This window comes from Takifugu rubripes, chromosome 10, assembly GCF_901000725.2.
Source record: "Takifugu rubripes chromosome 10, fTakRub1.2, whole genome shotgun sequence".
NCBI lineage: Eukaryota > Metazoa > Chordata > Actinopteri > Tetraodontiformes > Tetraodontidae > Takifugu > Takifugu rubripes.
In genome coordinates, this window is record NC_042294.1 from 4,101,875 (window position 1) to 4,115,799 (window position 13,925).

Below are 13,925 nucleotides of genomic sequence, written 5' to 3' on the forward strand. Positions count from 1 at the left end.
CTCTTTTAGCACAGCTTCAAATGTCAAAATGTTAAGTTATGATCCGTTTGCCAATGCAGCACCTGACACGTAATCACTCCAATAGTTCAAGACTTCATATGCTGCATGCGTCCTCTCTTTTCCCTTAAATACCCACTATATACTAAACACCATATCACAACTTTGTCGTTTATATAATTCCCTCTTATAACGCTATTGATCAAAAATAATTTCCGTAACCTTTTTTTATCATGCCGTGAGCAGGGATAATTTTAAACATATGGAGAATCCACCTAATGTACGTTTGTGCGATTTTTGAGCTGTCATTTGAAACGGATACAGTAGTGTCATGCGCAGCCTAAATGTGCGCTGCATGACGCGCACACGAGGGCATCACATGCTTGTAAGTAAACCATTTTAGTTTGGGATATCGGGTTACTTTTACTTGTTGCTCTGTCAGCAACAGCGGCATGTTTCCTGGCTTTGCTGCTTCCTCTTGTTTTTCAGCCCAGCCTGTAATCTTTCTGTTACACACAATGTCCCCCCAATCCAAGGTTCGATCAAATATTTCTTTTGAATCGACACTTCTGACAGATGAATTCAGCATTTTGAGCATTCTAGGCACTTTCAAAGCGTACTTACTACGGTGGCCGAGAGGTGCAAACGTTTGCAATTTCGCGCCACCATACGGAGTTCCGCCTCGAGGGGGAGCCTACCGAGGGTGCCGATTTATACCAGACATGAGCCGGAAGCCAATGTGGTCAAATGAAACTCCTGGACAAGAAAGTCAAGGTAAGCTTTGTGGTCAGTTATTTAGTATGTATAGTGAATGTATGCTCATATAATGCAGACTCAACTGGTGCGGATTAATTTTATGTCATTAACTCCATGATCTTATGTTACTTTAGATTACTGTTGGGAGGGAAGTCGTATCCTGTTCTAGTGACCAGCTAAACAACTGGTGAACATCTGCAGCTCATTAGGTTCAAAATTCATTTATATATTGTATAGGCTCTAAATGTAAGGAAAGGGTTAGATATTTCTGTTCTAATTGTGTTTTAATATTTATTTGCTGCAAAATTCTGGTTTATCTGAAGAAACCACGTTTGCACATTCATAACTTGCTCATTCATAAAAGTGGCCCGTTGAACTGACAATGCACAAATAAACTTATTTACATATAATCAAATGTTCTTCTTGTCTTCAGCTTGTGCTCAGAACTGAACATTTTGCCACAAGAGTGAGAGAACTGTCTCTAGACTTTAGGAACAGAAAGACAAAGCATTTCTGATTCAGATGTAATGAATCCACGTGTGTCCACGCTGGTTTATTACCGCCCCTCGGTGGGAAGTCATGGGTGTTGATACCTTTGTTTGGGTCGCTGCTTTTGGCTCCAGCAGTCTGGACTCATCTTTGGAAGATCAAATAACGGGTTTCAGGAGAGAAAAGTCATGACATTTGGCCTTTAAATGATCAAAGGTCAAAGGAGCCTGATTCACAGGAATGTGCTAATAATTTAACTGTCTCTATCCATCATTTAAATCATGACATCATACATTAAGGTAAGGAGCATAACAAGGTTAAAATGGTGCTCCATGTCTCTTGCTGTAGAAAGGAGGGGTGAAGATGTTTCATAATAATGATGAAAGATGATACCAGAAAGGAAGGTTGTGAGTAAAGGAAAGTGCATCTTTTAGCTTTTAGAATGTGGTTGTATCCGGCAGCTTTATCCAGACTTCCAATAAACTTCGCACTATAAACAACAGCAACAACAACAATACTGCTACTACTAATAATATAATATATAATAATTAAATATAATAATAAAAACATTGACTCCAACTCGGAATGCAGAGACAGTCACTAACGTTACTACGAATACTGGCGTAAATTTCCCTAAGAAAACGAGAGAAATAAAGATTGTGATTTACATACTAGAACCGTCACAGTAAGATGTTCCGGGTGTCCTGCGTTGCCACTGAGTCCCGGTTGCATTTGTGTAGTTATTTATGACAGACTTGATGCCCACTGGTCAGTATTATTACACACATTCTCCTGTTGAGAAAAATGCTCCCCTACACAGTTAAATCGAAACAAGATTTAACACTTGTTTAGCAAATTAAATAGCTTTAATTTGTCCCCACTTTGCCCTGTTGGTGTCTCGCGCTTCTGGACCGATACTTCGGGAAGTTCGAGTTTCTGCCTGGACTAAAAAGCGTCTCTGGCCCGCGCCAGTTCTCAGCCAATCAGCAACAGGCGCGAGGGCGAGTGGGCGTCAAGACACCGAAGTGAAGCGGAGCCTCTCGGTGTCTTGGGTCTCCTCCACCAAGGGCTGGTAACCTCTGTTAAACTTCGCCCGCCTCGCGTGTCACTTCAGCTTCAGTCCATTATCTTGTCTTTCAGTCCTCGGAAGACGCCGAGTCGTTCGTGACAAAGACAACATGTCGCAGCATGTGGTGAACGGGGACTCGAGCTGCGGAAAGGTGCTCACCCTGGACAACATGAACCCCAATGTGAAGCGCGTGGAGTACGCGGTGCGGGGGCCCATCGTCCTGCGGGCCATGCAGCTCGAGAAGGAGCTGAAGGAGGTAAATGCCGCGCGCAGCCCGTGTGATGTCTAAACGGCGCGAGTTTCTGTAAACTCCCGGACGTGGTCCTCCTACTGAAGTTAAGAGCGCCTCTGAAAGCGAGCAGACTAGTTTTGTGGAATGAAGCCGCAGAACGGCAGGAAGTGTGAGCTGTTGTAACAGCTGGACTTTGAAACAAGACACTTTTGGGGCTTTAAAATGTAAATTTCATTTCAGAAACAGCGCAGCTTCGCTGCCAACACGTCAAAGAACGAATATGTCTGTTATCTTAGATATTTAAGACAGTTGAGGGGTAAAGAGCGCGCATTCCGAGTTGATAGCCGCTTTCTTTGAGTGTGCTTTAAAAGGCGCGCATGACAACATTACCGAGCCTGTCCTGCGGGACCCTCTCAGATTACATTGTGCAGCTGGAATATTGATCCCACCATCATATTCCCTTGGAAGGACAAACAGGGCAAGCAGGCCCGCCCGTAAAGTTACAAAATAAACACCAAAAGCTCCTGCATTTGCCCCTGGATTCAGTGTGGAGGACTTGTGTACAACCCTGGAGAGTTACATAAGAAGAGTGTTCATTTTCTGTCTTCGTTGGGGTTTCCAACTTCCCCTTCTTACTCTGTGGAGAGCTGATTTGATTAAGCTGCAGCTCTGAGGCCCTGGAGCAGTGGAGCTATCTCTCTGAAAGCATGGTCATTAGAAGCAGTCCCTTTTCAGCTAAAAGGGCCACGGCTCTTGGCCGTCCACTTGATTTGTCTATTGTCCTCACTTGTATAAAGGAGCCTAGAACCATTTTCTCATAGACATTAGCTGTGGTGTAATTTTGGGCACAAATCGGCTACATTCAGGACGTAAAACCATGTGATCTTGATTGGGTCTGAATGGTGTTGACTGTAATATTCCCTTCTTATGCATGACCAATCACTCCCGTCTTTTGCTACTACTCAGTCAGCACCTGGGCGTGTTTTCCTGCTGGTCCTGTGACTGGAAACTGCTCAGCAGATATATGACTGGGATATTTTACACAAGAATCCCAGTACTGCTCTGTCAAGTTCAGTCTTGTTTCTGAGCTGCTGTCTTTGTGCATTTGGGTGTTTAATTGATGTTATATCGACTGTATCTGCAAATTTATCAGCTGTGTTTAATCTACTGTCACTTATAGTAATAGGACGATATTAGCAGGACAATAGTTTAATCATGAGCAATAAGATTAAGCTTGAATACATATTTGGGTGAAGCTTTACTAAGGTGGTGCTAAGCAAGCAGGAGAGCTCGGGGCTGAGCTGCAGGGTCTGACTGGTTCCTCTGTATCAAAGGGAAAACAGCGGCCTCTTTGTTGCGCTACAACAGGCACAAAATGACGATTGGCACTGAGAGACATTAGATCCAGTTACTCAGAATTCAGACAGGCTGAGGTCCGACAGGCTTTGTTCCTTTTCTCCGGAGAAGACATCCAATTGACACTGATTGGGATGAAAAGAGCACCCTGGAGGTAATCTGTCTGGTACTTCCTTATATCACAGTGCTGGAGATGGCTTTTTTAAAAGGCTAGATATGATTTCAGACTTAAAAATGGATCATGTTAAAGTACCAAACATAGCTTCATGCAGCATGAGACATAAATCCATTGTCATGTTACATCATAGCTGTAACAAACACCAGCAACAGGCCCATGGCAGGAAAGCAGTGTTTACAGGTCAGGAATTAACTTGAATGAGTCTGGAAACAACTGATTAGTGCCAGTAATTCCAGAACAGGCCCATACCCAGGAACAGAGGAGTTTGTGTCATTATTGCTCAAGCGGGCTCTCCGTCACTTCCAGCCAAGCGCCTGCTAATGAGAGATAGTGCTTAATGGGAGGATCCCTGTTTGGGGAGACTCTGAGGCTCCGTTTGTACAAATCTTTTTTATTTTTTTTAAATGAAACAATTTGGAAAAAAGGTGAAGCAAGCAATAATGAAATACCTGCTAATGATGCAATAACATTTTTCCAATAACATAGTAATGAATTACATTATTGGCTCAAGTACTTCATGAGAGGATTGGTCTTATTACATTTAAAATGGCAGAATTTATGTGCTATTGACAATGATTAATAATTGCATTATCAGCGTCTGCTACAGTGGGAAAAATTAAAGGCAGGTTTTAACTTACAGACATCCACCGGTAATTACAGATGTGATCGTGAGTGTTTTCATCTTCCAGGGAGCCAAGAAGCCTTTCAATGAAGTCATCCGGGCGAATATTGGTGACGCCCAAGCAATGGGACAGAAACCAATCACATTTTTCAGACAGGCAAGTCTACTTAAGACACTCTTCTATCAGTGAGAACTGAGTTTTTACATGCATGTACACTGGCAAACATTCTTTGGCAATGATTGAGGTTGTCTCCTCAGATTAAGCAGTTAATAATTTCAATTAAATCAGTATCATTAATATATCTGTATTTTCACTTGACTGAATTATAGCATCACGGCCCTTAAGTAGTGATAAAGGAGGAGGATATACAGTGGTGGTCAAAAGTTTACATACACTTACATACATAATGTCATGGCTGTCTTGAGTTTCCAGTTATTTCTACAACTCTGATTTTTCTCTGATATAGTGATTGGAACAGATCCTTCTTTGTCACAAAAAACATTCATGAAGTTTGGTTCTTTTATGATTTTATTATGGGTAAACTGAAAGTGTGGCCAAATCTGCTGGGTCAAAAATATACATACAGCAATGCTAATATTTGGCTATTTCTACTTCAATTAGGTGCTTTTGGTAGCCATCCACAAGCTTCTGGCAAGTTTCTGGTTGAATCTTTGACCACTCCTCTTGACAGAATTGGTGCAGTTCAGTTAAATTTGTTGGCTTAAACCTTAATTCTAGCCTGATTTAGCCATTCCATTACCACTTTTGATGTGTGTTTGGGGTCATTGTCCTGTTGGAACACCCAACTGCGCCCAAGACCCAACCTTCGGGCTGATGACTTTAGGTTTTCTTGAATAATTTGAAGGTAATCCTCCTTCTTCATTGTCCCATTGACTCTCTGTAAAGCACCAGTTCCATTGGCAGCAAAACAGGCCCACAGCATAATACTACCACCACCGTGCTTGATGGTAGGCATGGTGTTCTTGGGGTTAAAGGCCTCACCTTTTCTCCTCCAAACATATTGCTGGGCATTGTGGCCAAACAGCTCAATTTTTGTTTCATCTGACCACAGAACTTTCCTCCAGAAGGTCTTATCTTTGTCCATGTGATCAGCAGCAAACTTTAGTCGAGCCTTAAGGTGCCGCTTTTGGAGCAAGGGCTTCCTTCTTGCACGGCAGCCTCTCAGTCCATGGCGATGCAAAACACGCTTGACTGTGGACACTGACACCTGTGTTCCAGCAGCTTCTAATTCTTGGCAGATCTGCTTTTTGGTGCTCCTGGGTTGACTCTTCAGCCTCCTGACCAGTTTTCTCTCAGCAGCAGGTGACAGCTTGCATTTTCTTCCTGATCGTGGCAGTGACAAAACAGTGCCATGCACTTTATACTTACAAACAATTGTTTGCACTGTTGCTCTTGGAACCTGCAGCTGCTTTGAAATGGCTCCAAGTGACTTTCCTGACTTGTTCAAGTCAATGATTCTCTTTTTCAGATCTGTGCTGAGCTCCTTTGACTTTCCCATTGTAGCGTTTGTGGGTGTTTTTATCCAATGAGCCCTTTTTAAATGGCCTCAGAGAAGTCACCAGCTGTAGTCACTCATGATCACTCACAAGAAGTTAAGAGGCCATGCTATGAAGCTCATGTCATTGACACAACTTTCTAAGTCTCCAAAATTGCTGTATGTATATTTTTGATCCAGCAGATTTGGCCACACTTTCAGTTTACCCATAATAAAATCATAAAAGAACCAAACTTCATGAATGTTTTTTGTGACAAAGAAGGATCTGTTCCAATCACTATATCAGAGAAAAATCAGAGTTGTAGAAATAACTGGAAACTCAAGACAGCCATGACATTATGTTCTTTACAAGTGTATGTAAACTTTTGACCACAACTGTATAATATGACCAGATAATGGGATGGTTAATCTGCCAGTTTCAACAAGCTTAAGTCAAATTATTGGCTGATATGAGATGTATGTTAGTTTGTGCATGTGCTAAGCTAACGTATTGTAAAGTAACTCCTGTTAGCAATCAAATTTTCTAAGAAAAATGTGGAGGGTCCTTATTTGACAATTGAATGATTGCTTTCCCTTTTCTAACATATTCAGGCAAGTTGGAGTGTCACAGTCATATTAGGGTTGTTTTTGTTTGATTTTTATACTGTCGTCCTCACTCAGGTGATGGCTTTGTGTTCTTACCCTGAACTTTTGGAAGATGACAAGTTTCCAGACGATGCCAAACAAAGAGCACGGCGTATTCTGAAGGCTTGTGGAGGCAGCAGTATAGGTCAGCTCTTCCCCCAACTCCGCCAGCATAACCCATAAACACTACAAACACTTTCATCCGCCTCCATTTGCGTGCTCATGAAAAATTGATTTGCTTAAGTCATTTGCAAAGAGGAAAACTGGTCGATGCATGTGCTGCTCAAACCAAAGTCCACTTCCATGTGTTCCAGGGGCCTACAGTGCCAGCCAGGGCATCGAATGCATCCGTCAGGATGTGTCGCGCTACATAGAGAAGAGAGACGGGTTCGCCTCCAACCCTGACAACATCTACCTCTCCACTGGGGCCAGTGATGCCATCGTGGTAAGTTAGAAGTTAATTCACTCCTTGATATCAGCTGATGACTGCGGACTTTGTCTGGACCCAAAAGAATTATTAGGCAACTCAGAACCTGTGTTTTGGGTTGACCTTCTCTCTACTTTTCTCCCTGCTCCAGACCATTCTAAAGTTGCTGGTGGCTGGCGAAGGCAGTAACCGTACCGGAGTGCTGATCTCCATCCCCCAGTACCCTCTGTACTCGGCCACCTTGGCTGACCTGGGGGCCGTGCAGGTCAATTACTACCTGAATGAGGACAGCTGCTGGAGTTTGGATATTCCAGAACTGAAGAGAGCCGTCACAGAAGCCAGGCAGCACTGCAACCCCCGTGTTCTGTGTATTATCAACCCTGGAAACCCCACCGGTATGTCTGTCCGCCTAGTAGTATTTTTTTTAAATGATTGCGGTGAGCTCTTAGTGTATGCTTACACGTAACACGTACACACTGATGAACTATGGAATGTCCGATGTCACAGGTCAGGTCCAGAGCAAAGAGTGTATCAAAAATGTGATCCGATTCGCAAAGGAGGAACGTCTCTTCCTCATGGCTGATGAAGTAATGTACATTCATTCGAGCCTTTTCATTCACTTTCCATCCGTGAACTAAATAAAATCAATCTGAATCAACCAAAGGTTTTTTGTGTTTTTTCCTTTTAGGTCTACCAGGATAATGTGTACAGAGATAATGAGTTTCACTCATTTAAGAAAGTGTTGTTTGAGATGGGATCAGAGTTTTCTAGCACAGTGGAGCTGGCCTCCTTCCACTCCACCTCCAAATGCTACATGGGCGAGTGAGTGCATGTGCAATGCAACTGCAACTTACATCAGCTGTGTCAATAACCCATCCTGGTTATTATGTACTTAATACGCCCAGCCCTGATTTGTATTTGCTTCCTTCAGGTGCGGATTCCGCGGTGGCTACGTGGAGGTGATAAACCTGGACCCCGGAGTGAAGGCCCAGCTCACTAAACTGGTGTCAGTCCGTCTGTGTGCCCCAGTCCCTGGACAGGCTCTGCTGGACCTGGTTGTCAACCCGCCACAGCCCGATGAGCCCTCACATGCAACATTTATGAAGGTGATGTTCATCCAGATGTGCTAAAATCTAAAAGATGCATGAAATATTGAGCTGCTTTACTCTTGGTGTGGCTTTGTCTTGAGTTGTCTTGAGTTCTTTAAAAGAGGATGATAATGAATATTGTATGCATGTGACATACAGTTGATTGTAAACATATTGATGGAACAGTGCTGCACAAGAACTCCATTACAAGACATAGATGATTTGATTATTGCCTGGAAACACAGGATGGAGAGTAATTACGATGCATGTGCCATCAGAGCCATGTAGCTCGTAACTATTGGAGCAGCAGCTTTGCACAAAGCATGTGTGGACTTCCAACTCACATATAAAGAAGCCCTTGCTGCTTAAAGGGAGACAAATTCCCCATCATGGGTCATCAGACCCACAAAATATAGTTTAACACTAGCTGAGCACATTTTTCTTATAGTGAATTAAGTATAATTACAGTACTGGTAAGTCAAGGACTGTGAGGCTCAAATTTAATGGCAGTTGAGAAATCTTTAGTTAAATGTCATAAAATGTTTAGTGTGATTGTTATCTAATATGAAAATGTTTGTTCTTGAAGAAATGTTTGTATGAAGGAAGGACATTCTATTCTCACCCACCTGTCATGTTTTAATTTCTGACTCTTTTCAGGAGCGGACCACTGTGTTAGCAAACTTAGCAGAGAAGGCGAAATTGACAGAGGAGATTTTCAACACAGTTCCAGGAATCAAATGTAATCCCGTGCAGGGGGCCATGTACACCTTTCCCCAAATCAAACTTCCACAGAAGGCCATCAACAAAGCCAAGGTCTATGCTGCCTCCTCACATCGCTGACAAGTGTCACTCGACTGCATTGAGAGCATGTATCAAAAGTGTTTGTATGCAGGAGGCTGGTCAGGAACCAGACATGTACTACTGTATGCGCCTGCTGGAGGAGGAGGGGATCTGCCTGGTACCTGGAAGTGGCTTTGGTCAGAGAAAAGGAACCTTCCACTTCAGGTCAGTGTTTTGAGCTAAATGTCTATGGCTTAAAGGACTATTTCTACAGCAGTGACACTAATCAAACGCCTCTGTTCAGGATGACCATCTTGCCACCCACTGAGAAGCTGAAGATTGTTCTGAAGAAGATCAGCGACTTCCACGTGCGCTTCACCAAAGAGTTTTCAGAATGATGGCCTCAGCAGAACTATTCTTACATCAATAACCAACTTAATGGTAGTGTTTGTTGGGGAAAACAATAGAATCAACAATGAGATTCACTTTCCAATTAATCAGGACTTTACTAGTGTAACTTGAATAGCTGGCATTTGGTTTTCTTTGCCAAGTCAAACTCAAAAGTTCAAACTGAATGTGCTTGCAGGCAGTCAGACTGTTTACAGTATTGTGCCATTTTAAAAAAGTTTCACATTTCCAGAACTGTTGTGAAATGGGATCATTACAGAGTCAACTTGGTGCTCACCAACAAAGCGGCCATTTTCCTTTTATTTAAAAAGATGGAAATGTTCAGTGCTTACATGCTTCAGAAACAGAAGAAAGCAGAATCTCTTGGAATGAACAGAAAATAATGATTGAACGTTGTGAATGATCGCAGTAACACTGTCACACCGCTGGCATCCTCTATGACGCTGCCAGAGCTCTGGAAGAGTCATTAGCTTTTTCAAAGTTCATCTTTCTGTGAAAGCTTTGTGGCGTGCTTTTCCAAGAAACTGCTGAACCCCTCCAGTGTTCTGTCTCCACCCTCAAATTTGATGGGGGTCTGTTTGCTGTTACTCGTTGCAAAGTATATCGTGGGGAATCCTTCCACTTTGTAGCCATCGTTCGGCACGTCGTTGGCTGTGGCATCCATCTTGGCTATTACCAGGTTTTTCTCCCCTTTATATTTCTTGGCCAGAGCTAAATAGTCAGGCTCCAACTTCTTACAGTGGCCACACCACGGTGCGTAAAACTCAATCAGGACATCTTTTTGAGTATCCATGACGATCTCATCAAAGGTCTTTCCAACCACAACTTTAACTGGTCCCTTGTTCTTTGGTACTGGCTGGGACTTGATGATGGGCTTGAGTTTACCTGGAAAAACACCAGTTTAGTGTCAGCAACCGCATGTCCTTTAACTTCAACTGTACATTCTCCTCTATTAAAGAGGATCAGAGCTAACGGGGTAACCACGGTCAACATTTTCAAGTTATGCCATTTGCTTTCTTTATCCAGAACTCTATAAAAAAACTCTATACAAGGTCTTGTACGAGTTCGCGTTTAAGACAGACATCAAAGCCTCACCTTTCTTGAACGCCATAACAAAGTCTCTGAGCACGTCTGCGTCCAGCTCCTCAGGCTCCATGGCAAACTTTTTGCCTCCATCCTCCAGAATCCCTACATTCACCTCCTCACCGCTCTCACTCAGGCCCAGGCTCTTCAGCTCTTCTCCGTAGTCCTCTTCGTCGGCGATGGCGAACACGTACTCGGGGAAGTCCTTGGCCACCTCCAACACCTTGGACCTCCAGAATTGTGTAGCTACAAAGAGAAATGCAGACATTAGGCTCATTCCCTCTACACTCAATAGCTTCAGAACCCTTAGGCTGAATGAAAACATACCCTTCCTGTAGTCAAAGCTGAAATCAACTCCATAGTACACGACAACCAGAGGTCTTTTGGTGTAGCGCTTAGCATCATTGCTAGGTTTCCGGTGGCCCACTAGAGGGATCACATTTTTTTTGAAGAACTCCTGTACTTCAGACACCAGCGTGTCATCCTATATGGTAAATAAATGACAAGTGTGTTTCTGAGGTTGTGCAGGCTTTTACAACACTGATTTAAATACACAATTATGGCAGTTTCATGTACCGTATTTTCGCGACCATAAGGCGCACTTAAGTCTTAAATTTTCTCTAAAATGGACAAGGTGCCTTATAATGCGGTGCGCTTTATGTGAGCACCGAGTTCCAAAATCTAACTGCTGGATGATGGATTTGTGGATGAAGATTGATCAAAAAATAACGTGAGTACATTGCTAAATACTTCAATAAAGTACAACAGAACAGTTTTTCTCCCGCTGCCTTTTTAAAAACACATGCTAGCATGCATGCATGCATATTTTAAGCCAGCAGACCGATATGTTTTACCATGCCCAAGCCCTATAATCCGGTGCGCCTTATGTATGTGTTAAATAAAAAATATCACCCGTAAATGAGACCGCCTTTTGGTTGTGAAAATACGGTAGTTACTGAAAACTGGACAGAAATTACCTTTATTGCCAGTGTGTGAGACGCAGGCTCGTATTTCGATCGAAACTTTTCAGGCTGAACAATCATAACCTGACCAGGTGACGCTTTCAGTAGGTTGGACACTTCAGAGTTGAATGTGTGACGGAAGGTGAAATCTTCCCTCAATGCGTTACCTGCCAGACACAATCGTTTAAAGAGTCGCTTCTACCCGCACGATTGACCAAATCTGGTACTCACAGGCCTCGATGTAGATCTCAAAAGCGGCGTCCTGTTCGCTGGAGAAGATGCCAACTATTACTGCATCGTCTCCATCCTTGATGAGCTCCTGCACCTGTTTAGCTGCCTGGACCTGCTTGGAGGGAGGACCTGACTGCTCGACCATGTGGTCAACGATGCCTTGTAGAAAAGAACGTTGTGATGTCACTGAAGGAAAAAGACCTCCAGGTATGCAGAATCACTGTATATAGGCAATGTTTGGACCTACCATACTTCTCTCTGGGTCCATTGTAGTCAAACACCTTCCCCTTCCTGAAGATCTTCAGTGTGGGATAGCCTGAAACTCCGAAGCGTGAAGCCAGTTCAGCTTCCACGGTGGCATCCACCTTGGCCAGAGGAATAGGGGGGGACCGCTGGCTAAGCAGTGAGGCAGCCTTCTCATACTCTGGCGCCAAGCGCTTACAGTGTCCACACCTAAGAAAATTCAGTAGTTGCATTTTAATAGTCCTGCACAGCCATTTTAAAAGAAAACAGTCTGTACTGACCATGGGGCGTAAAACTCCACCAGGATTATGTCCGCTCCATTAACGGTATCATCAAAGTTGTCCTTTGTCAGCACCAGCGTAGCTTCAGGAGGGGGCTTCCAATCAGGCTGCGCTACCTCTTTCACCCGTTCAACGATGGCTGCGATACGTATTCACTTCATTATTTTTCAAATTCTTATTAAAACTTTAGACTTGACAAGTAAAGACATCAGAATTCACGTCACTACCTTTTTCTGTCCTCTCTCCATCATAGTCCACAGGCTCCCCATTTTTAATGATCTTGATGGTGGGATAGCCTGACACATCAAACCTACTTCCTAAACCGCTGGACAACACAGCATCAACTTTGGCCACAGGAATAGGGGGGTCATTCTCCTTCAGGCTCTCTGCTATTTTCTCATACTCAGGTGCAAACTGTTTACAGTGGCCACACCTTTAAATGAAAAAGGCAGATTCAGCTGTGAATTTGGGAATCTGGTTGCAGTTCCAAAAACCTAAAACTTGAATCACAAACATACCAGGGTGCATAAAATTCGACCAGAACTGTGTCTTTGCCTTCCATGAAAGTATCGTAGTTGCCATCAGTGAGGACCAGCACTCCGTTTTCTTCTTTCACCTCTGTGTCATCATCATCCTCCTCCTCTTCTTCATCATCACTCTCCTCTTCGGTATTCTCATTTTCTGCATCATCTGACAGCAAAAGCACAAGTTACTGCAGGAACATCGAAAGTGCAACCGTTTAACCACTTATTGGTCTTTAAGAGATCAAGAGACGTAGGAATAAACTTTCCTGGGGGGGGGGGGGGGGGGGGGGGTGATATAATACATAATAATAGAACTATTGAATGTCTCCTCAGTTCTGGCACCTGCTTAACAAACACAACAGCGGTCTCGTAAGCTAGCAGGCAAATCAGAGCTAGCATAAAGGCGACACTAACTTAGCCAGCTCGTTTACCTGCAAATAACTTTAGAAATGAAACGTAGCGGTGACGTTACCCAAATTTAAAAAAAAAAAAAAAAAGCACATTCAGCTGCCAGTTGCATAGACTTAAAAGCTCTCATCTTTACCGTCTTCACATTTGCCCGCAGGTATCAAATGTGCGACGCCGAGCAGCACAATGAGCAGTAGAGCGAGCTTCTTCATTGTCCACAGATGATGCGTCCCAGGTTACGGCTCACTTCTCTGGACTGGCAGGCTAACAAATTTAGCTAATAACACTGATGAATGTCATCAAAATGCTGTCGGTGGCTCAGACCCGCAAACTAGGATCAATACTGGCTCCTGCCTGTCAACTTTCATCCAACCTAATCACTCCAGAAATCACGTCGCCCCTCCAGCGACTGGAACTTGTCTGACTTGCCAGCATGTGATTGGTCCTCGCGCTGGGCGCTCCACCAATCAGATGTCGCCACTCAAAGCAACGTTGGAGCACGCGATTGGACATTTCTGTGCGGTGCCTTCAAGGACTCCAACACGTGTGCGGCCAGATAACAAAGACCAAAATGCTTCTTCTTTTTTTTTGCACACACACACACACACACACACACACACACACACACACACACACACACACACACACAC

General features: G+C 43.6%; 2 protein-coding genes across 3 annotated transcripts; one reads left to right on the forward strand and one right to left on the reverse strand.

The window, feature by feature from the left end:
- The first annotated feature begins 626 nt into the window (after positions 1-626).
- Positions 627-9,775, forward strand: si:ch211-217a12.1 (alanine aminotransferase 2-like). 2 transcript variants are annotated; one of them, XM_029842580.1, is made up of 12 exons: positions 627-771; positions 2,383-2,567; positions 4,767-4,856; positions 6,877-6,985; positions 7,155-7,285; positions 7,419-7,662; positions 7,775-7,854; positions 7,956-8,089; positions 8,199-8,373; positions 9,013-9,168; positions 9,248-9,360; positions 9,440-9,775. In XM_029842580.1, exons 1-12 carry the CDS (start codon positions 720-722, stop codon positions 9,531-9,533), a joined length of 1,563 nt encoding a protein of 520 aa, XP_029698440.1. In that variant the 5' UTR covers positions 627-719; the 3' UTR covers positions 9,534-9,775. The 2 variants fall into 2 exon arrangements, with proteins under 2 accessions (XP_029698440.1, XP_029698441.1); XM_029842581.1 differs by lacking the exon at positions 627-771 and adding an exon at positions 2,186-2,314.
- Positions 9,776-9,824: 49 nt separating this feature from the next.
- pdia4 (protein disulfide isomerase family A, member 4) lies at positions 9,825-13,690 on the reverse strand. Its single transcript, XM_003967855.3, has 10 exons — positions 13,412-13,690; positions 12,862-13,033; positions 12,571-12,776; positions 12,344-12,482; positions 12,067-12,272; positions 11,820-11,978; positions 11,604-11,755; positions 10,954-11,110; positions 10,639-10,872; positions 9,825-10,428 (listed from the first exon to the last, which is right to left on the reverse strand). Exons 1-10 carry the CDS (start codon positions 13,485-13,487, stop codon positions 10,019-10,021), a joined length of 1,911 nt encoding a protein of 636 aa, XP_003967904.2. The 5' UTR covers positions 13,488-13,690; the 3' UTR covers positions 9,825-10,018.
- Positions 13,691-13,925: the final 235 nt, after the last annotated feature.